Genomic DNA, 23,842 nt, shown 5'->3' on the forward strand with positions numbered 1-23,842 from the left:
AGAAGACCAAAGAACAGTCTGATGACTTGAGAAGCAAAATTGTGAGGAAGCATGGGCACTCTCAAGGCTACAAGTCCATCTCCAAAGACCTGAATATTCCTGTGTCTACCGTGCTCAATAAGTGTAAAGCCCATGGCACTGTGGCTAACCTTCCTAGATGTGGACGGAAAAGAAAAATTGACGAGAGATTTCAATGAAAGATTTTGCGGATGGTGGATAAAGAACCTCGACTAACATCCAAACAAGTTCAAGCTGTCATGCAGTCGGAGGGTACAACAGTGTCAACCCGTACTTTCCGTCGGCGTCTGAATAAAAAGGGATACCCAGGAAGACCCCACTTCAGACCCAAAGACATATAAAAGCCAGGCTGGAGTTTGCCAAAACATACCTGAGTAAGCCAAAAATGTTTTGAAAGAATGATTTCTGGTCAGATGAGGCAAAAGTAGAGCTTTTTGGGAAAAGGCATGAAAATAGAGTTTACGGGGGGGGGAAATGAGGCCTTCAAAGAAAAGAAGACAGTCCCCATAGTCAAACATGGCAGAGGTTCCCTGATGTTTTGGGGCCCAGTGTGAGAAAGTTGGGTCCCCCCTCAAAGGTCATGGGTCTTCCAGCAGGACAATGACCCAAAACACACTTCAAAAAGCACTAGAAAATGGCTTGAGAGAAAGCACTGGAGACTTCTAAAGTGGCCAACAATGAGTCCAGACCTGACTCCCATAGAACACCTGTGGAGAGATCTGAAAATGGCACTTTGGAGAAGGCAGCCTTCAAACCTCAGACCTGGAGCAGTTGGCCAGAGAAGAATCGTCTAAAATTCCAGCAGAGCATTATAAAAAAACTCATTGATGGATGCCGGAAGCAGTTGTTCGTAGTTATTTTGTCTAAAGATTGTGCTAACTAGTATTAGGCTAAGGATGCCAATACTTTTGTCCGGCCCCGTTTTGGAGTTTTGTGTAAAATGATAATGATTTAATTTTTTTTTCATTCTCTTTTGCGTGTTTTTATTGCAAAGCATTTGTAATTGCAATCATTTTCTATGCTTAATTGAGCATTATCGGACAGAATTGCAGGGGTGCCAATACTTTTGGCCAGCACTGTAATGATTACCTCTAATCCTCGACCAAATAACTTTTGAGACACTCCTGCCGTCTTTTATGCACTAAAACTTTCGTCCAGTTTCCACCTAAATCCGACGTTAGAACGCAGCGTGTGTTTGAGTTATCGTAGTGAAAGCTGCCACAACGCTGTGCCTGGCCTGGCCCCCTAAGGGAAGCAGTGGCACAATGTCTGTAGGAGCTGTCTCGTCAACTGATAGTGAAGTCTATGGCCCCCCTTTCGTTATTTTCAGTAAGTTGTGTCTCAATGAGGTGCGTAAATCGGACAATAAGAGCGATGAAATAAAAATTATCTTGTTTTGCAAGCATTCAGTGCAGTCATTGATGTGGATTGCATGTTGGGTTTATGTACCAATATTCAAAACAAAGGGGGGTGTCACTAACAATTAACAACAATTCCTTATTCTTCCTTTTCATGAGTCGACATGCATCCAACTTGTATTTTCTGGTGGAGCAGAAATCACAGCAACTGCCTTTTGTGCTTTTTACAGAAGGATGTTAAAGACGTGTTCACAGCCATCACATTTGAGGTGGCATACAGCCTAGGGAAGCATGTATTAGGCGGACACCAGGAGCAAGACCTGCCTGCACTCACCCCAGTGCTACGCTGGAGGAAGGGAAACAAGATTGCTGTTAGGAATGAGGTACAAGACACTTAAGAAAATTGGCATTCTGTGGCGAGCTTTGTTGTGGCTTTTACAGGCTGATTTAAGGGGATTTTATTATGGTTTTCACCAAATTACAAACAGATTTTATTCCTGTCCATAAAAGAATAAATGAACATTAAATAAATAATATTAGGAGGGGAACCCTTTTGCCAATTATGCATATAAGCGTAATGTTAATATGTTGTCAGCACTAATTGAATCACAAAAGAACTCGGAAGCACAAATTAAGATTCCAATGATGTGGTGGATCCCATTTAATTATAACTCATATGAGATTTTCTTGAGTGGAATCCAAGAGACAGAATGATTTATTATAACTGTCACCACCTCTAACCTGACCCATCTGTTTCCGAAATGGGCTAAATGTCTTTAAAAATGGATTTCCACTATTAAACATCTACAAATAAGATTCATCTGAAATTCATAAATAACTTGAAATTCAATTTTCTGGTTTAAACTCTTCCAATGTGATTTAGCTGCAACATTAAAAAAAAAAAAAACTGATGGAAAGGGGAAAAAATAGCCTAACCTTTCTATTGACGGCAGGCCAACATCAACACAACACTGCCCCCTAGACTGAAAAGGAAGTCATTGTGAACTTTTCGTTTCCCTTTCAGACTTGGTTTGAGAAGAACTGCCTGTCAGATGACTGCGCTGCAGACCTACGTCTCCATGGGAAGCTGTTGCTTTCTGGGTAAATACAAAGCTACGGCCTCATTGTTCACATCCAGTCTCTGTTTTAGCCCTTTTTGAAAAGCGGACACATCAGCCCTGTGGGTGTGGGTCCATGACGCATGCTTGGAGGATATCCATGTGTTTTTCCATGCACAGGGAGTTCCCTGTTTTTATGGTGTATTACTTTATGAACATTCAGTGAGTTTTTTAGTCGTCATTGATTTTAATTTTTAAATGATAAAATTTGAACAACTTGAATTTAATGAAGCACTCTTCCTATAATAGCATAATATTTTATGCTAACTTCTCTTCACATGTTCTTTTTTTTTCATTTATATTATTTATGGAACTGTGGAAATTTTATTCCAATGCTCACGCAGATGTTTTCTTACTTTCAACCTCTCTCTTTTACATAAGTGGAAACCACCTGTTGGCATGCAAGAATATTAGACACCTCCAGAAACGATTCATTTTATCGTTGTGTGTCTTAGTTCAAACAATAAATTCAAGCAAAAAATGGCATTCATTAAACTATATGTGATGTGTTATGGTATCCTACAAAAGAGATCACCAAAAAAAGTTTTAGATTTTTCGAGCACTGCCTCAGTGTTATAGAGTTCGTTCCTTGTTGAAGTTGTTTGCAATCTTGCGTCATACTGAGCTGTCTTTCAATACATCTAAATTTAAAATAAATAAATAAATAAAAAAATTTTAAAAAAATAAAAAAGGGTCCTACAACAGTGTGAACTAAAGCCACAGTAACAAACACAATGTTAATTTATACAGTGGTAGCTCTAATTACAAAATTAAATGTTTCTGGATGTAGTTTCATATGGATGTATATAGAGATGCATTTTCCATGTAAATGCCCTAATCTGTTCCAAGGCCCCCAAAATTCTGACATAAATCTTTTATAAAGCTTAAAAATGTACCAACACATGTAACAAATACAAGTTGCAATTAGATAATTGCACAATAAACATAAAATGAGAGTTGTGCATGATGTAAAGCAGGGGTCCCCAAACTAAGGCCCCTGGGCCGGATACGGCCCGCCTTCACATTTTGTCCCAGAGAGCATTTTGAAATTTTTTTTTTCTCAATAGTGTTATTTATTTCCTGGCCTTTTTCTGTGAAGGACTCAGAGACGGTTATTTGGTTATTATCTATTAAATTAATAGTGTTTTTTTTATTTTTATTATTATATTATATAATTTTTTATTTTTTATTTATTTATTTTTTTACTTTTGTTCCGTGAAGAATCCAGAAAGGGTTATTTGATTGTGGCTTTCTCAAAAACAATAATTTTTTACATTTAGGCACTCCTGCAATGGTCACACTTTTTCTGTTACAAACTGACCCCGGCCCCTCATCAGAGAAGGGAAAAGTCATGTGGCCCTCGCAGGAAAAAGTTTGGGGACCCCTGATGTAAAGCATAAAGCTGTTGGAACACCTCATTGCCAGAGGAGCAAATAAGAGGATGCTAGGATACACACATACACACACAGTAGCGGTCCCTCTTAGCCAATTGGATGCCAGAAAGATTCTAGGCAATAGCCACTGGCAGAGCAGCTATCAGTATGTTAATAAGTTCAGTAAACTCTGGGAGTTGCGAGTCGCAGCGCATACTGTATTTTTACTGTATTTTTCCGGCTTTTGTATTCTGAAATTTCTTTTGTAGCAAGAGGCAATGTTTTCCCGTTGTGGCGTGTTGTAACTTGGGATATCCCGATCCAGTCACATGATCGGAAACCGGGCCAATGGCGCCATTTATCAGAGGATCGAAATCGGGTGAAAAGGATCGGGTTTTTAATTGAAAGAAATATGAGTTTTTCTGCATCATGCTCGTACAGCCTCTCCCACTCCCTCCTGCTGCTTTACTTGGTCAGCAGTGTACTGGATTTTGCTTGTTAAAGTTAACGTTGATTGACAGGGGATGAAGCTCTGATGTTGCCAGAGTACCTTGGGAGCACTACCTTCAAAGGCGCCGAATGCACTAATCATCGTTTAGCTTGTTAAACTCTCGCGGTAGTGTGATCTGACAACTCATTGTGTGTGTCTAAGGCTAGGTTCATACTGCAGGTCTTAATGCACCATTCCGATTTTTTGTCATATCTTTTTTTTGGCGTGCCCATTCTGACTGCCTTTGTCTATTGAGCCCATTCAAGTATTACACATGCGCACTAATTCGCAGTATGACACACGCTGAGCAAACTGACCCACATGCACAGAAGCATGCATAATGCGCAAATAGCTATGCATTGTGTGTGCATGATGCACACACATAATCTTTATGTGTGTGCGTCAGTTTGCCCTGACTCGGCCATGTGAGCAATACTGAAATATTGCTCATTTGGCGCACAGTAAGAAACCGATCATTATAAGGCTTATCCTTTTCTTCATTGTATTTTTTATGATTGTGGTCAAGCCTGCCTCCTGCGTAGTAAAAGCCGAGTTTAAGCTAGGTGCTAACGCTAATGAACGGCTACATCGCTGCCGTCTTGCCTCTCACTCTGTTCTAACGTAATTGTGGCATGAATTTTCGATTTGGGAGACTTGACAGTTCAGACCGCCATCACATTCTTGAAAAATGTGCCCCAAATCGGATTAAAACCACGTAGTGACCCAGAACGTTAAGTTAATGCCTCACTTGAGTCGGATAAACACGAAAAAATCTGATTCGTGCATTAAGACCTGCGGTCTGAACCCATTCTAAGTGAGCGGCTGTTCTCAGCAGCGTGATCGGATTTGATTCGACTCACTCAATGAAGCATTTAATAAAGACAAGCATTTTTCTAAGTTATCTTGTTTTAAAAAAATTATTCACATTATGAAGGCGGCACAGAGGGCAGTAACATGTTTAAGACTTTTTTTTTTTTTTTTTTTTGAACAACACTTTTTTTGTCGGTAATCAGATACAGATTTGGTATCGGCAGATTCTCACAATCAGGTGGCTCGGACTCGGGTGCAAAAATATGTGATCGGGACATCCGTAGTTGTAACCTGAATATTCCGTATGTAGAGACGTTTGAAAGTAGAGCACAACTCTACTTTAAATTTATTTTAGACACATCTGACAATGCAAATTCAAAGTGAACTATTGTATTATCTTTATAAAAGAAAACAATACTGTTTGTTGCTCTTTTATTGTATGTCAGTCATATTTTGGTCTACCTAACGTTGTAGTTTTTCAGGAGTTAATATCCATTCATGTGACATTGCTCAGATTTGTTGAGACAATAGTTTATCGGCTGAGAAAAACTGTTTACATTCTGTTCCAATCAGGACACACAGCAGGCCCCATTTGGCCCTGGGAGGAGTCAGGAATGTCTCCTTGAACTTGACCATCTCCAACGCTGGAGATGACGCATATGACACCAACGTCTATCTCAACTTCTCCCGAGAGATTTTCTATATCAACTTCTGGCAGAAGGTTAGTTTCTTGCCCGACAATGTTTTATTAGATTTGCCGTTTCCCCTTTTTTGTTTTACCCTGTAAAAATGTTGACTTCCATAAAATAAGCTGATGATCACATATGTGGGCACCTGCTTTATATTCCAATGTTGCTTCAGACATCTTTAAAACTCATAGTGCTGCACTGTATCATATAAAATTGATTAGAGCACTCATGGAAATTCATCATGATGTCACCTTTACAATAAAATTCAACCGCTGCCATCTCCTGTGATACCTGGGGGAAAGATTTTCTTAAATGCAAATGGTTTTCCCAGTGGCAACATCTCCCTGTGATTACATCAGTTGAAAGAGGAAGCAAGCAAGTCTTCTCGCTCACAGAGACGTCCTATACGTTCACTTTTTGGATACTACACAGGACCACATGACTTAAGTGATGATTAAAAGCTCACATCTAATAATGTGCAATGAAGAAGACATAAAATTCTTGCTGACATCATTCATCAGATTAGCAGCTTTCACAAAGCTACATCTGATGAACGAACCTGTGTGACGCGCCGCACAGAGAAAACAGTAGTGACAGATTAGCCATCGATCAGATTTAGTACTCTTTCAAACATTTCTAATTACTACCGGAGAAGACCGAAGTGATGATATGTGCTTTTCCATGTGCTTATTTTCTTTTTTTTTTTTTTTTTTTTTAAGTCGAGCAACTTTCCATCTTCCCCAGAGGCAATTTCCTCCAGTAAACCCAGCATGAACTTGTCTACCCTTTAGATTTAAGAGTGAGGGGTCTTAGCTGACTGTTGTTCTTGCAATGAAAGCTGTCAAAAAGCTGTGGAAGCCAATTGCTTGGACAACACTGCTGGGAGCTACTTTCAGTCCCTCCTTTCAATTAATTCTTGAAAATGAGCATTTCTTCCCCTTTTAAGCCAATTACAATCATGATCATCAACTAAATACATTATACTCTGAATGGCACGCTTTGTCAGTGGAATTTGTTCAAAGATAAAATGCTAATGTTAATAGCAGTGTTGGGAATCAAGCTGCTTTGAAAATGGCAGGCTAAGCTAAAAATAAAATGATAGAAGTCGCTTAACTAAATCAACATTATTTCATTTGGATGGAGTCTTTTTAAAGCAAAAAATATATAATCCTAAACTCGTGGCCAAGTAGTTGTGCATTATTAAAATCCTTGGACGATCATGCTTGCTTGGTTTGTGATTAGGGTTGCCAACTCCTTGGGAAAAAAAAGTGACACCTCATTGGTAGAGCCCAATAACTGTAACCCATTAATTATTTTTTTGTATGTGAAAGGTGTTTTTTTTCCCCCAATTATAATTATATTATAATAATTTTACTCAAAACTGAATTAGGTACATATTTGATTGATATAAGCACATGAAAAACAATAATTATCAGCTATGTATCTTTAATACAAAAAATAGTACAATAAAATTAAAATCCGTCATGCTAAATTTAAAACTGTATAATTTACCCCCTTGGAGGGAACCACGGCTAGAAAGGCTTTCAGTTCTTAAAAGATATTACCGTATTGGCCTGACTATAAGACGTTCCTGCTTATAAGACGACCCCCTCTTTTTCAAGACTCAAGTTTGAAAAAAGACTTTTTGAACACCAAATTAATTTTTATACAGAAAATAAATACAGTACATCTGATATAACGATATATTTGAGAGAAAAAGCATGTTATTTTGCCTTATTCAAATCTTAATATCTGAACATTTAAATATGTCAACTAAAGTACAATCACATTCGTAAATGAATGGCTTCTGGTTTTTGAAATGTAAATAAAACAATCTATTGTGATAAAACAACAAAATTGCAATACCTGCATTAACCATCAACGTGACGTCTAACTGTAACTGCAGTCTTAAAAAAAAAACTGAATACGGAAAAACATTGCAATAAAATAATGCAAACTGGTTAAACTTGAGAGTCGCTGAGATCTGTCATGACAGAACATCGCTTCAACGATATCTGGCGCCATCTAGTGTCATGAATGGGTATAACGTCTAGACCGCGAATATAAGACAACCCCCTCTTTTTCAGTCTAATTTCAATGCAAAAAACATAATATAATATCATATCATATATCATATTATATCATATCATATCATATCATATAATAATAACACTATTAATTAAATAGAAAATAACCAAATAACCCTCTCTGGGTTCTTCACAGAAAAAAGCCAGGAAATAAATAACACTATTGAGAGAGAAAAAAAAAAAAATTGTTCAGGGGGCCGGACCAAATGTGGAGGCGGGCCGTAGTTTGCGGACCACTGCCCTACATATTCTTGAAAAACACCATATCAGTACTCGTTCATTCTACAAATACACTGTTATCACTTTTCATGATAATACGGGACAAAGTGCGTCTCTTGTAAGCTTAATACTTTTGTTTCAGTATACCTGACAATTCCGTTTTTCAAGGGATGGTCTGAAACCCTATTTGTGATTCAAGTACTATATATATTAAGATAGTTAGTAAAGAGATCGACAAATCTATGCCTCTTCATGTTTACATTGTCTCCAGCTGTGCAACTTCCAACAAAGCTCTCTAAATTTCGAGATGCTTATTTTTGTTAGATAGCATTTAGTGGTCATTGTAAATGGCCACACGTACTTGACTCTATGATTGGATCATGACACCAGTCTGGTAATACAACAACCATGTAAACCCAAATGTTTACACATTCTAAGACTGAGGCGACACCCCCAAAAAAAGCAATAGCACCTGTTTATTGTCATCCTGATGTGCTTCCTCCATTAGAAGTTTGGTATGACACTCATGAACACTAAACAGTTCTATGACACTTAACGGGCCTGAGAGTGCGTGCGCACGTGAGGCCAGAGAAAGTATGTAAAAAGACATACAGTGAAGAAGTGCTGAACAAACAGACCTGTCATTGCGCGCCCCATAAAGGCAGTTCACTGCACATGTCTGTGCTCTGCTCTCGCTCAAGGGCCGCCAGGTGGGTGATGAGTAAACAAGCCTCCTTTCCCTAGTGCACTGCATGCACAGCCTCACGGGATGGGTGGTGTTTGTACAGAGGAGTACAGGAAATGGAGGAAATTCCATCATTGCCAGTTGTGCTTGGATGCCCCCACCTCTCCATGAAAAAAGCAGTGCTTATTTCAGTTGCGTTAATGAAGAGAAAGTAGACTCCCACACCCTGCTCGATCAGCAAAACCGAAGAAAGTATTGGCAAATACTTTGTCACCAGTAGGACTGGGGGTTGCGGCTTAGAGCGTATCGCAATATGATCGAATATGACAAAGGAATATTGCAATATATTTGGCAATGTTTGTCAACTTTTTTTTTTTTTTAATATTTACAGATAAATGAAAGAAAAAGTTTTTAAAAATAAATAAAAAATTTAAAAAAGCTTAACGAATTCTCTTTATTATATGCTACTGTGAACAATTTTCAGCTAGTTTATTTTGTCACTTTGTATCACAATATACCAGTAATATTGCCCAGCTCTAGTAACTCTTGTCTACCCCATGTAGCTTATTGGCTTATCATCAGAGGTGGGTAGAGTTGCCAAAAATTGTACTTAAGTAAGAGTAGCGTTACTTCAAAATAATATTACTCAAGTAAAAGTAAAAGTAGTCAACCAAAAAATGTACTCAAGTACAAGTAAAAAAGTATTTGGCGAAAAAAAATACTCAAGTAATGGGTAACATTGTGAGTAACTGCTTATGATGTTGGATTTTTTTCAAACAATATTTTTTTTTCTCAGCACAAAGTTATAGATACGAACTGCTATTATTATACTGTACTATAACCTATTACTTAACCACAGTAAGCGAAAGAAATACAAAAAAAAATCTGGCAAGAGGAAAAAAAACAACAGAACCGAAGCATCATTCGTCCAAAGAAAATAGTTCCTAGCTTGAATCGTTGAATCGTAAATACAGGCAGTCCCGAACGTAGTTACAAACGAGTTCTGTTCCTAAGCTGGGGATGCAACCCGAATTTCTGCAAATGCCGTTCTATTGAATGACTATTCGGGACTGGCAAGCGCCTACAAGAGCTCTATGTTAAATACTTAATTTTTTACGGTGCTTTAAAGATGCCACGTGATTGAACAGGCCAGCGTGATCATAGAACGGCAAGCTTGAGTCTGTTTGGTATAATGAAGTCATGTGATTATTGTTGCCACGTCTCGTTGGTTAAACTGTTAGAGCCACTGTTGGCATCTCTGGGGAAAAAAATCTAATCTAATATGTAGAATAAAGAGGAAAAATTCAATGATTAGTGTCGCCCAAAGTAGCGGAGTAAGAGTAGTGTTTTCTAGCGTTCTTCACAAATCTACTCAAGTAAAAGTAAAAAGTATGGCTGAGTAAAACTACTCTTAGAAGTGCATTTTTCTTTAAAAGTTAGTCAAGTAAAAGTAACGCGTTACTACCCACCTTCGCTTATCATTTTTGAAAATTTGTTCAAAAGGCTTGTTTAAACTTCAGAAAAAATACTGTATTCAGACATCTTCCAAGTCTGACCTCCAGCAGAATGTTCCGGATGCGAACAGTTGTGTCTCTCTGGCCTTTTTCTTGCTCCCACAACACAAGCTCGGCCGAAAGCCTCCCCGTGAACCTTTCGCTCAAAGTATTCCTCACTGCTCGCAAGGTCAGAGCCTGAATGTTTACACAGTGCAGCCGGTGGAGCTCCATATTGTTTAGACAAGCTTCCAAACACACAGTCTGGAACTTGGCCAATTTACCCACCCGCCAAGATTAGTGGATGTGTGTGCGCGCACCATCTCCGCTTTGTACATTCTTTGTACAATATAGAACATGTATGAAATCAAACAATCTTTAAGAATATAAACCTACCAGCCACAACACTATGATCACTTGTTCAATCTCTCCATCAAAACTGGTGCGCAGTATTATCTTTGTAAAGTCAGAATATTTGACATCACTTTGTATTGGATAACATCATGCTGCGCAAGAGGTAATACTGTTGTGGCTAGACGGTGCACATTACATGCACAGGTATCAGCAGCATAATGTCTGACTGGCTATTACATATGCCACACTGCTATAGGGGTGGGACTTGAATTTTGATTGAGGACAAAATAATTGTTATTGTTAGATGTGAATGTGAACATCTAAATGTAAATATCTTAAAGTTAAACAACACAAACAACTTGAACAAAATTATAACAATTTTTAAAGGGAACCATGGATAGAAGGACTTGTAGTTCTTAAAATATAAACATTATTATGAGTTAAAATAATTTGATATTAAAACCTCTTGATGTTTTCGTTTTTATACAATTTGAAAAATTAGTTTAACTAGTAGGTCATTGTTGTTGTTGACATCGCAGGACGGTGACGTCACTGTGTCACGCTGCAGGGCTTCCAGAGTACGACTCTAGTGACATAAACATATCATCTGTTCAGCCCATTCAATTTGAACCCGAGAGGAGCATTAATGAGCATGACAGCACTGTCAGTATTTTACAAAACAAGCGGCAAAAGCAAAATGAACAGGAAAGACGGGATGAGACAAGATGAGAGTAGAACAAAACCGTTGTTCTGACAAAATGTGCTACACTGGCGAAACGTGCTACAAGAGGCGGATCTGACACCCAAAATACTACCCAGGGTTTCCCATACATATTTATTATTGTGGCACAGCCACACCAATATAAAAGTCGCCACGCCGTGCAAAAAGATGTTTGAAAAAAAAAATACAAATTAAGGCCATTTCAAACTAGCGGCAGCCTAGTGTAAAGGGTTCAGTGGCAACCTATTCATTGTGTATTGTAATGTCCGTAACTCTGCGAGGAGACATTCTGACGAGGAGCTGTGACGTAGAGGGAAGCGAGATAGCAGTCGCATGTCATAGAAGCCCGCTGTTATTTTGTTATTGTTTTTCTTTATTATTGTTGTCACAATAAAGTGGGTAAGCCAATACAGACTCCTCTCCTTCTTCCCCCCATCCGGGGCATTACAGTATTTTGGATCAGACTTTTCGGCGAAAGTAAGCAGTGGACGGCCGCCTTGGACGGAACGGCAAGTCTGAACGAAATTGCGCCGAGAGGCGGGGAAAACGCTGCCACGCTAAAATCAACAACGCGTTCAATAGCAGACGGGCAGGCGTACTTAATATATCTGCTACCAGGCTGTTTCGGCGGACGGATATACGCAATCACGACTGACGAAACCTTGATAAATGCGGTCTTTTCATTCAAGTTTCGCGAGCTCTGGGACACTTGAAAAATTAATTCTCCTTGCTGAGCTAATTGGTACCTCAATGTGCGTTTGTGTGGAAATGGAGTTGACGAACAACAACAACAACAAAATATTCACCTTCTCACCAAAACTAGCAAATCTCTCTTACACGGCAAGTAGAATTTCCCCCTACTCTTTGAAATGGATCCATTACAAGGGCGTAGATTTGGTCTCAATATTGGTAGGGACGATATAACAGCATAACCTGCATGTACACTTTTAGCTGGGGACGGACATTACCGTAATAAGACCCAACAGATTGGGTGAACGGGGGTCAGGGCTACATTTCTCACCACCAATTTGAACCTAATTAATTGATAGGCTAAATTATCAATGCAAAAATAAATCTGTATTGACATACCAACTCTCACACTGCAAATTTAGAACGTTTTAACAAGATGATTTTTCTGAAATCTATTCGAATAATTTTCTCCATCTCGTTTTGAGTGTTAAAGACTAGTTTAGAGATTAATGGGTCAGATTATTCAATTTACTTTAGCCTATACATCTAAAGGTTGGTCATTGTCCACGAAATTCAAGGGGAAAAATGCGTTTAAATAATGTTTTGAACGATATCACTTGTTGAATTAAGAACATTCCTGACGAAAAAAAAGCTTCTTTTTTTTTTTTTTTTTTTGCTTAAAATATGTGTGTTAAAAAACAGCTGTCTGAAAATAATCTTATTTCAAGAAATCTGAGTAAAATTTACTTAAGGCACTGGCAGATCATTTCACTTATTTCTAGTAGATTGAAAACAAGGGAATTTAGTCATCTGCCAATCAAACGTGCGTTTGAGGGGGAAAAAATGGTGTCAGTGTAAGTCTGAACATAATGAAAGTAATTCACTTCATAATGGTAGGGTCAATTCTATCCTTACAAAATATGTGAAGACAATCTAAATGACCTCTATAACTGAACTCATTATATAATGCAAAAAGGTTGATTAAAATTTGGTGGGGACAATTTGAGCATCCTGAAAAGTTCCTAGTGTTATGTCCCTAACGTCCCTATGCAAACCTACGCCATTGGTCCATTAACAGAAGTACTATTATTGTTGTGTTAATATAGTACATATTAAGGCCAAATAAAAGGAAAAAGAAGGACTACGAAATGTAAGTCATACTATTGTTACGAGAAAAAACAGTCGTATTGTTACATAGGGTAATGTAACTGTAATCAGCTACGCACACACAGCTTACGTACATGAACCGTAGCTGAGAGCTACGACATTAGCCTCTTTGTTATGGTTCTTTTTGGGAAGCAAAATGTGAAAAAAAAAATTCATTTTTTTGCGTGAGGTAGTCCGACTCCGATGCAGCCCACCACCGCAGCTTCAAAAAATCCAAGGGGAAACACTGGTACCGTGCGCTTTTAGCTTGTTTTGTTTAGATGCAAACAGGCAGAACATACTAAGGATGCCTTAAGATAATACTTAAACGTGGCAACATCAAATAAGGTTAGTTTAAATACACTACGTGACTAATGTGGTCAACAGTTCAACAATCTGCTTTAAAGCTACCACAAAAAAAAACAAAATGCTTAAAAGAATGAGAGGGTAACGCATGCAAAAAGTATTTTGAGGCAATGAAAAGGTAATAAAAAACTCAATAAAAACACAAATAGTAAGAACTCACCGCTTTTAGCTGCTGTGCGCATGTGTTGGATGTCTCGCCGTGTCGGAGGTTTTTGCAGAGCACTGGTAGTGTTCGTCTTGTGACAGTGACAAACTATGTCATCACCCCGAGCATCCATTGCATGCATAAAACATGGCGCCCTCCGTAGGTCAAAACATGTACTAAATATTATAGATTTTTAAATCAATGGCAATATTTTATGTGCTTCTAATGACATATTTTAGTCAAAGAACAATTATGACTTATTAGAGCCTACAAGTCTTTAAGTCTGAGGTTCCCTTTAAAGAGACCATCTATTCGGAATGACCTCACAATTGTTCTTAACAAATAAACAAAAAGACCTCTTTGTAGTCTTGCCGGATCTTTTCAAGTTCACTTCATGTAAGTGCAATGAGCAGGTGTTTCAACACTGGTGCCTTTATAATGTACACATGCTTCCACTGACAAACTTCACCTGTTATTGGAAGTGTTTGCTCAGTCATGATTAGTCTTGTCTATACAGTGGCTTCCTTTTTGCAATTCCCATGTTACTTATGCCGTCTCCAGTCCGTCTGGCTCCCCCTACTTACGTGTTCTATCTCTCTTTTTGCAGGAAGAGAAGGGCATTTCCTGTGAACTTGTCGAATTGGACTTCCTCCGATGCAGCGTGGGATTTCCCTTCATGAGAGCTCAGACGAAGGTAGGTCCAAGCAAGCTGGGATCAAGTTCCTGGTGTTAGAATTTGCTAAAAAAAAAAAATCACTACACTCACTATCTGTGCTTGCTTCTTCAGTACCATTTTGCAGTTCTTTTTGACACAAGTCAGCTCTCTGGGGAAAATGACACACTGCAGTTTTTGGTGCAAGCAAAGAGGTTTGTTCTTACCTGGCATTTCTTTTAGCGCACCTACACAATAAATATAAAGGAAAAGAATATCAAAAATGTTTATTATTATTAGAGTTTTCCAATATTATGGGGTTAGCAGATATAACCCATTTTAAAATAATATCGGTTTTTCATTATCGGTTTTGGGCCAATATGCATATGGCAGTGTTGTCATGTCCACTTATTGCCTGCCTGTGGTTCTGGTGTTTTGTTGCCCCCTGCTGGCGATTAGGTGTAATTAGTTTTGATAAGTTCCAGCACTTTCTGCTGATGTAATAATATGTCGATGCGAGCTCATTGCGGATTGATAAAGTTAAATGGACGAGCTAACGTCTGCAGTCAGTTTACCATAAGAGTTCTTGCCATCTCACCACGTTGTGCCTTATACAAGCATCACTTGTAAGTTGTATTCTTCCTTTGTTTTATTTTCATGAGCATTGTGTAGCATATTGTAGATGTGTATATTTAGTTTTGTTTGCATTTGTGGTAAAATGTGGTTACATTTTTTCATTGCTTGCAAGCTATACCACCTGTTGCTCTTCAAATTGACACGTGGTGTATACTTTGCTTTGTTTCGTGACTTGATTTCATATTATTGACACAATGTTTTGTTGTTTTCAGTTTTACAAAAAAAAAGAATCTGTGCTCTTGTCAAAAGAAAGATGACCACAGTAAAGCCAATTCAACTTTACTCCAGCGTCTGACTTGCTGGATTTGTTCACTATCTGCCGATTTTTGTACCCACACACAAATTGAGCAAGGAATAAGTGCATTATTGGAACTTTGCACTTGTATTTGATCCCCAAAAAATGATATTTGCACTATTTTGATTTCAAGAATAAATATAGTGGTGCAATATAGGCACTTTTTCCATAACTTCAGTTAAAGTTGTTCTCTTATTTTTCACAGAATGTTTATTTGGAAAACCTTGAAGTTGTTATATTTATCATTAGTAAAGACACCAGTGGGGCATCCCAATACAATTAGCCATAATATGTTAAGTCCACGACCACAAAAGTATCTGAACCTTTCGGAATTTCTCACATTTCTGCATAAAATCCCCATCAAATGTGATCTGATCTTTGTCAAAATCACACAGATATAAAGAAAGTGTCTGCTTTAACTAAAACCACTCAAATATTTATAGGTTTTCATATTTTAATGATGATAGCATGCAAACAAAGAGAGAAGGGGGAAAATAAGTAAGTGAACCCTCTGCGTAAGGAGACGTTAAGAGCAATTGAAACCAATTTTTACCAAACAATTTAAGTCAGGTGTGTGCCCAATCACTGATTAGTGGTTTAAAGCTGCCCTGCTCACTATAAAACACACACCTGGTAAGAATTGTCTTGATGAGAAACATTGTCGGATGTGCATCATGGCTCGGTCAAAACAGCTTTCTGAAGACCTGCGATCATGTTGATTTGTATATCTGGGAAAGGATATCATCTCTCTCTCTCGCTCTCTCTCTCTCTCTCTCTCTCTCTCTCTCTCTCTCTCTCTCTCTCTCTCTCTCTCTCTCTCTCTATATATATATATATATATATATATATATATATATATATATATATATATATATATATATATATATATATATATATATATATATATATATATATATATATATATATACATATACATATCCCATCTCTAAAAGTCTGGATGTTCATCAATCGACAGTCAGATAAGTTGTCCACAAATGGAAAGTTTGGCACTGTTGCTTCTCTCCCAAGGAGTGGCCGTCCACCAACGATGATGCCAAGAGTTCAGCGCAGAATACTCAGAGAGGTAAAAAAGAATCCTAGAGTATCTGCTAAAGACTTACAGAAATCACTGGCACAGTCCAATATCTCTATGTACTCATCAACTATATGTAAAACTTTGGCGAAAATGGGTGTTCATGGGAGGACTCCACGGAGGAACCACTGCTGTCTAAAAAAACATTGTTGCTCATCTAATGTTCACAAAGAGGCACTTGGACACTCCACAGAAGTTTTGGCAAAATATTTTGTGAACTGATGAAACCAAAGTTAAAATAGTTTGAGAGTAACAACAATTTCATGTGTGGAGGAAAGATGGAACTGTTTACCAACATCAACACGTATCCCCACCGTGGAGCATGGTGGAGGAAGCATCATGATTTGGGGCTGTTTTGCTACCTCAGGGCATGGAAAACTTGCAATCATGAATGGAAAAATTAATTCAAAAGTTTATCAGCATGTTTTGCAGGACAAACCTGAGGCCGTCTGTCAGACAGTTGAAGCTAAAAAGAGGATGGATGCTGCAACAAGACAATGATCCAAAACACAGAAGTAAATCAACTTCTGGCATGACCTATAGACAGCGATTCATGCCAGACATCCCAGGAATCTGACTGAACTATAGCAGTTTTATAGAGAAGAATGGGCTAAGAATAGTCCTGATCAATGTGCCAGACTGATTTGCAGCTACAGGAAGTATCTGGTTGAAGTTATTGCTGCCAAAGGGACTGGGGCACAAAATATTAAATGTGATGGTTCACTGACTTATTTTTCACCCTTCTGTCTTTGTTTGCCTATTATCCGCTCTCAAATCTGAAAACCTATAAATGTTTGGGTGGTTTTAGTTAAAGCAGACACTGTTTTTTCATCTGTCTAATTTTGACAAAGATCAAATCACATTTGATGGTGATTTTATGCAGAAATGTGAGAAATTCCAACAGGTTCACATACTTTTTCATACGACTGTATATCGGTATCGAATTTGTGGACTTGGACGATATCGGTTATCGGTTAAAAAGTCATTATTGGATAACTCTAATTGTTTTTGTTTCCAACCTATTTTACATGAGAGGGTCAGACCAATAAAAACACGTTTTAAGTGTGATGCTTTGCAGTTTTACACCTTCCACACATTAGATGACACTGTCATCCAAACTACATATTCTATTAGATTGTGTTATGATTGTATTTAATGTTACGGTTTACAATGTTAGAATATGTTGCAAACAATTTAACTAGATAACCTCTCTGTTGCAGCGCCAATCCTGAGCACAAACTCTCGGACAATATTCTGGATATATCCATCCCGCTGATTCATGAGACTGACACAACAATTACTGGGTAAGAACCATAAAATAAAAAAAATAAAAAAAGAAACGCTCATGCAATGTGGCGGGAATGCCCGCCTGCTGGCTCTCAGGAAACGAGGGAGTCACACCGGAGGGGTACATCAACATGAAAGGCCTTATCTCAAAATGTTTTATCACCGGGCGAAAGGGAGAGAGATGTAAAACAGCTTAAATCCACCAGAACTTTGACATGTGATAAGGCTGCTCTGTCTGCTGTCTGTAACCCAAGGGGAGGTGTCAGCACATCTGGCTCTTATCTCAACTACTACAGTGTACAGGGATGCGCACATAGAGCTAATACCGCTATAAATCGCATACTTGTAAAAAAATGTAAACATGACTCCTCCTGGTTCTGCAGTGTGGTGACACCGAGTTCTTTTGTGTATGGAAACTCCATCGATGCCTCACGCTTTGTCCAGCTTCAAGGCATGGAGTGTAGCTTCCAGCCACTCAATGTGACTTTCCAGGTAACACAAGCAGTCATCTGTATGTATTCAGCTTTCAGAGTGGTTTCATGCCTTTTCTTCTCCTTGTGTTCCAGGTGATAAATAACGGCCCCAGCCGGCTACCAGGCTCCACCGTGGATATCAGGATTCCAAACCGGTTGGCTGGCAATGGAGCTGATATGTTCCACATTGTTGAAACACAGGTGGATGGCGACAGTGATTTAATTTCCAGACCAAACCATCATTTGCTTGTTTATTCAACTGCAGGCAGCAACATCTTTCTCTCATTTATCCATTTCATTGTCACTCTGACATCTTGTGGTGCCGCAGCTGGGTGTGAGGCAAAAAGCCCAAACTGTTGATGTTGCTACTGAAGCTGGCCAATCATTTGGTTTCACAACATTATGCATTTAGATAAAGGAACGCAATATTCCCAGTTGGTTTGGATATTTTCTTAACCCTTACATTGGCCCTTTCATTGAGGTAGATCATGGGGGAGCTCAGGCTGTTAATTGTATTTACTATGAATGGGCGGACAGAGTTTGACTATATCCCACCCTCCATGAGCCCATCTGGAATCACTTTTAAGGGATCAGACAGCTTGCACGGAATGGGAAAGGGACACCTGTGGAGCAGGCTAATACGCCACACCGTTACCAGTTTGGAACCAAAAATGCCTTACAATAGTCGCCTAAAGAACACCGGAAATTTCCCCAATTCTACTTTATAGCCATATATTTTTTCAGATATTCATTTGTTTGGATAATGACATCAACTTTCTTGGCTCCTGCCCATGTGTTCCTTTTTTTTTTTTTTTTTTTGCGCAAATCCCTCAATCGTGCTTATTTGACGTGTAAATACGTTTTCCCGTAAGAGAATCCAGCAGGTTTAGGGCCGATGAATCATTGCAGCAGAAATGGCGGGATGAAGGCAGCACATAAGAAGGCAATGTAGTAAATGTGCGGTCTGGCATGCTGGGTGGCAACAGAGGACACAGGAAGTTGGCAAACTTTGACTTTTGATGTTATTTGAGGGTTGGATGGAGTCGCATTTTGATTTCTTAATAAAAAGTGGAATTTCATAAGACCCCTGACAATGGGTGAGTGTCACCTCCAGAGCTTCAGGTCAGACTGAAGGAAGAGCAAAATGAGAAGCATTCTCTAGAAGGGGGAAGGGAGGCTCTGCTGTAAAGTAGCTCCCTCTAAATCACTCCATATGAGAGACCTTATGCTGGGGAAAACTTCCTATGTTCCTCTAGAGAAACCCGGTCAATTAGTGGGGTCAGATCATTTTAGGTCACGCGTAGCGCTGGGCGATATGGCCTTAAGTACGTATCACGATAAATTGAGCAGATTTACCTCGATAACGATAAATAACGATAAATTCGCCCAAGCAAACTGTTTTATAATTTGAAAATTTGAATCAATGCATGGAATACAAATTAAGTTTCTCGTTAAATTTATTTACCAGCTTTCAATTTAACAATTGCACATGCAGTCTAAACATTAAGTATTAAAAAAAATCTTGTAAACAATAAGAATTCTTGTGTGAACATTTATAACAGCTTGTATGACTTGAAAAATATCATCACTTGAATTTCATTAAATTCATTCCGCATTGTTATACACTAGATAGTGGCATACGTTTAGATATTTAGAATAAATACAAATACGACACATCCACCTGCCCCCCAGAAATTATACTTAATTAAAAAATAAAATGTTTCGCAAACCTTTCCTTTCTTTTATTCGGCTCAATTATTTACATCTTATGATTTTGGAAATCCTTACAGTATGCAATAAATAATATTCCTGTTCCCAAGCACTGTGCTTACTTTACTGTAATTTTTACAAAAAATAAACAATACATAGTTACTCCCCGTCATCTAGGACGAGCCACTTACAAGACTAGCACTGTCGTGTATTACAAATACTGCTTTGAACACATCTTCACAGACAAAAGCAATGACACAGGCTTAAAGAGGTCAACTTTAATTGTGTAAATCACACTTAATGACGACACGATCCCCTGGTTGAAATAGACGACATCCACTTAATTCTATTGAAGATATGTAATGCTGAGGCAATTTGTCAACTTTACTTTTAAAAAGAAACGTGCACTGTTTATCCAGTAGATGGGGCTCTTGCAGTGTGTCAAACAGTGATTCAATTTAGGGCAATTGTCTTAAAAGTGGTTCATTGTTTCAGAAAGCCTAGGTTTTTCCATCCCTATCTGGAACCCGTCAAGAGTTTACTTAATGTTGGGTGAAAGTTTGGCGAAGCTAACTTAAGCCCGACTTCATCCTGTTTACTTGTAGCGTTAGCCGCTAGCGTTAGCTGCTAGCGTTAGCCTACCGGGCTTCTGTTTGATTGGCTTCCTGAAAACCATGTGACTCCAAACGTAAGCACACTGTCTGCTTTCTTAAAGGGGAATGAACATAGCCGAACAACACAGAGTCAAAGCGGGATGAAAAGACAATATCTTCTTTTATTAAATTACCGAATTTACCAACATGGTCAAAATTACGTCGGTCATCGTGAAGAATTTCGGTAACGGTAAATTTTCGGTTTACCGCCCTGCTCTAGGTCACGGGTACCTTTGCTGTTTTGTCACCACCGACATGAAAATAAGGCTAGGTTCATACCGCAGGTCTTAATGCACAATTCTGATTTTTCGTCATATCCGATTTTTTTGGGGCGTGCCCGTTCGGACTGCCTTTGTCCATTGAGCCCGTTCAAGTATCACGCATGCGCACTAACTCGTAGTCCGAGATGCGCTGTGCTAACTGACCCGCATGCACAGGAGTATCAAAACAAATGCTGGCTCAACGACATTCTAGGGTGATCATAATTTGATTTCCAGGACACGTAACTGACATAAATACTCCCCGTTTAGTCTTATATTCAAAGTTTATATGGATTGATAGCATGCACCCACTGTGCGTGCATGACGCACACGTGTACGGACAGTTTGCCCCGACTCATGGCCGTGTAAGCAATCTTGAAATAGCAAAATTGAAATATCGCCACTTTCCTAAAAGCTGCGTTAAAGCTAGGCGCTAATGCACAGCTCTGTTGCGTCTCTCTCGCTCTTTGCTGACGTAATTGCTGCATGAATTCCGATTTGGGGGACTTAACAGTTCAGACCGCAGCCACATTCTGGAAAAATGTGGCCTTGATTGGATTTTAACTACATATGAAAGTGAACTAGATTGGATTTGAAATGGTCCACTTTTATGCGACCTGTCCCGTTTGGACTGTCAAGTTAATGCCTGACTAGAGTCGGAAAATCCCCAAAGATTCGGATTAGTCCATTAAGACCTGCGTTATGAACCTAGCCATAGACTTCATAACCTATTGACAAGACGCGTAGGGGGCCTATTTTCAAACACTTCAAATTCAAATATTTACAAAACCAAAGCTGCTACATTAGGCATATATGAGTCTCCGTGAGCAGCGGCATCAAAAAATTCAAAGTCGTTCCCTTATAAAGTCCAGATTAATTATTTTTTATATAACACATAACTTACAATGGCTATAAAAGTCTGATTTTACACTGGATGCACAAAAATCACCAAATGCAGAGATAATCCCCTATATTTTCAGGATCAATAGCAATATTTAACATATAAGTTTTGACCAAAATAGCAACTTATTTTTATTTTATTTAATTTACTTCAAGTTTTCAACAGCTAATAAATCACTCAATTTGACATCAGAAACTTAATACTTGAGGAAAATATGCAGAATCAATTATAAACAATTTATAGATAGATTATTAATACATTCTATATACAATCACAACTTATTAGAGAATAGAATAGCCCTTTATTATCATTATACACAACATACTGTTAGCGAAGAGGCTAGCGGCCGCCTGGCGTAACAGGAGCTTTTCTGGCGAAAATTCTTGTGAATAAAATGCTTAAATCCCCGAATTCTTCATAGATATGGACGTAAAACAGTCTCGATTCTTGGTTAAAAGCAAAGAAACCATGCAGTTAGCGTTTGTTTTACGTATATTGACGAAGTACAATGCTACTATGTTAGCGAATGAGGCTAGCGACCGCCTGGCGTAAAAGAAACTTTTCTGGCGAAAATTCTTGTGAATAAATGCTTAAATCCCCGAACATAAAACAGTCTCGATTCTTGGTTAAAAGCAAAAAAAAAAGCGTGCAGTTAGTGTTTTATGTATATTGACGAGGTACAATGCTACTATGTGAGCGAATGAGGCTAGTGGCCGCCTGGCGTAAACAGAGCTTTTGTGGCGAAAATTCTTGTGAATAAATGCTTAAATCCCTTAATTCTATATAGATATGGACGTAAAACAGTATTGATTCTTGGTTAAAAGTAAACTATGAGGCAAGTCAGTTACGAAAACTAGCCGCCTCCATGTGTAAACAAAGAAGAAAATTCCTGCAAATAAATGCTTCAATCACGCATGCATGATACGAAAAATATAATATTTACCTTGAATCCTCGAACAAATCCCTCCTGAGACAATCCTTCCTGTTTGTATGCCTTACAACGTTTGTAGTTAAATCCAGTCGTAAGTAAATTCAAGCTTAAATCTGACATGAGCGTGTGCCGTCTTCGGCTATTACTAAATGAAGCTCGGCCCCCTCTGATAAGGCGTCGCGCAAAGAATGACGAAGTGACACGTCAGTAGTGATGATGTCTATGACCTAGCCTAGGTCACTTAAATGATTAATTCCAACATGCCTCCTCTGAAATGACATCAATTAGATGTTTAACCCTTTAACACCTAAGCCTATTTTGGCCGAATTTGCATGCATTTGATGTTGCCTTTATATTTTAAAGAAAAACATTTTCACAATGGCCAAGTTGGGTCCCTTTTTTAAGGACAGCTTGAACTTCATGTCCAAACTGTTGTTTTCTTCACTGACCAATTATAATCCACATTTTGGACCCAAAAAGACAAAAAAATCCCAAAATATTTTTTCAAAATTTGTAATGTTGATGTCCCATTGACAACCAAACATGCTCGACCAAACGTTTTGAAGCTTGATAATATTTATTCTACTTGTTAGGATAAACATTCAATAGAAAAAAATAAGATTGAATAGTTTTATGTTTGACAATTCAACACAAACAGCAAGTATGGTCATAGGCGTTTTTGGCCTTTACACATACTATGGTCAAAACGGATTATATAGTAGTGCAAAATAGTGAGAAAAAAAAAAATATATATCATCTGACACAAAAAGGGTTTGGAGGATATCTCTTTGTGAAGTTAGGTATTATACCCATCACCTTATCTAAAGTATATAGTACATGCAACCAAGCTTCTCGAACACTCATCTTTAGAAAATTGGAAAATATTATAGTGAAGAAAAAATATATATAACATTGAAAAAAAGTATTTAAAAAAATATTGACAAGCAGTTCAGTTCAATTCTAATATTTCTGGCATACGACCCAATAAAGTTTTTTTTTTTTTTTTTTTTTTGCGAACTCAATAAAGCTTCTGCATGAACAGGTCACGGAGCTGCGTCACACACAACGTCACACAGCCTGCTCTTTCGCCGTTTGCGCGCTGCTGTCAGCCTGTCACCTCTACTCGCCGAGACGCCGACTCATCCCAGGAAAACAACGACAAATACGGCTCATCTTCTTCCTTGAGTTA

At 38.4% G+C, this 23,842-nt stretch overlaps 1 protein-coding gene across 1 annotated transcript in view; it reads left to right on the forward strand.

Moving 5' to 3' along the window:
- itga9 (integrin, alpha 9) overlaps positions 1-23,842 on the forward strand; it is a 91,840-nt gene that overhangs the window by 61,326 nt on the left and 6,672 nt on the right. Inside the window, exons 16-23 of the mRNA XM_057848312.1 lie at positions 1,607-1,759; positions 2,401-2,477; positions 5,741-5,888; positions 14,370-14,456; positions 14,550-14,629; positions 17,659-17,742; positions 18,109-18,217; positions 18,292-18,399. Of these exons, the coding sequence (XP_057704295.1) occupies positions 1,607-1,759; positions 2,401-2,477; positions 5,741-5,888; positions 14,370-14,456; positions 14,550-14,629; positions 17,659-17,742; positions 18,109-18,217; positions 18,292-18,399 (846 nt within the window). The remainder of the gene's footprint in view (positions 1-1,606; positions 1,760-2,400; positions 2,478-5,740; positions 5,889-14,369; positions 14,457-14,549; positions 14,630-17,658; positions 17,743-18,108; positions 18,218-18,291; positions 18,400-23,842) is intronic.

This window comes from Corythoichthys intestinalis, chromosome 10 (assembly GCF_030265065.1).
Source record: "Corythoichthys intestinalis isolate RoL2023-P3 chromosome 10, ASM3026506v1, whole genome shotgun sequence".
Lineage (NCBI taxonomy): Eukaryota > Metazoa > Chordata > Actinopteri > Syngnathiformes > Syngnathidae > Corythoichthys > Corythoichthys intestinalis.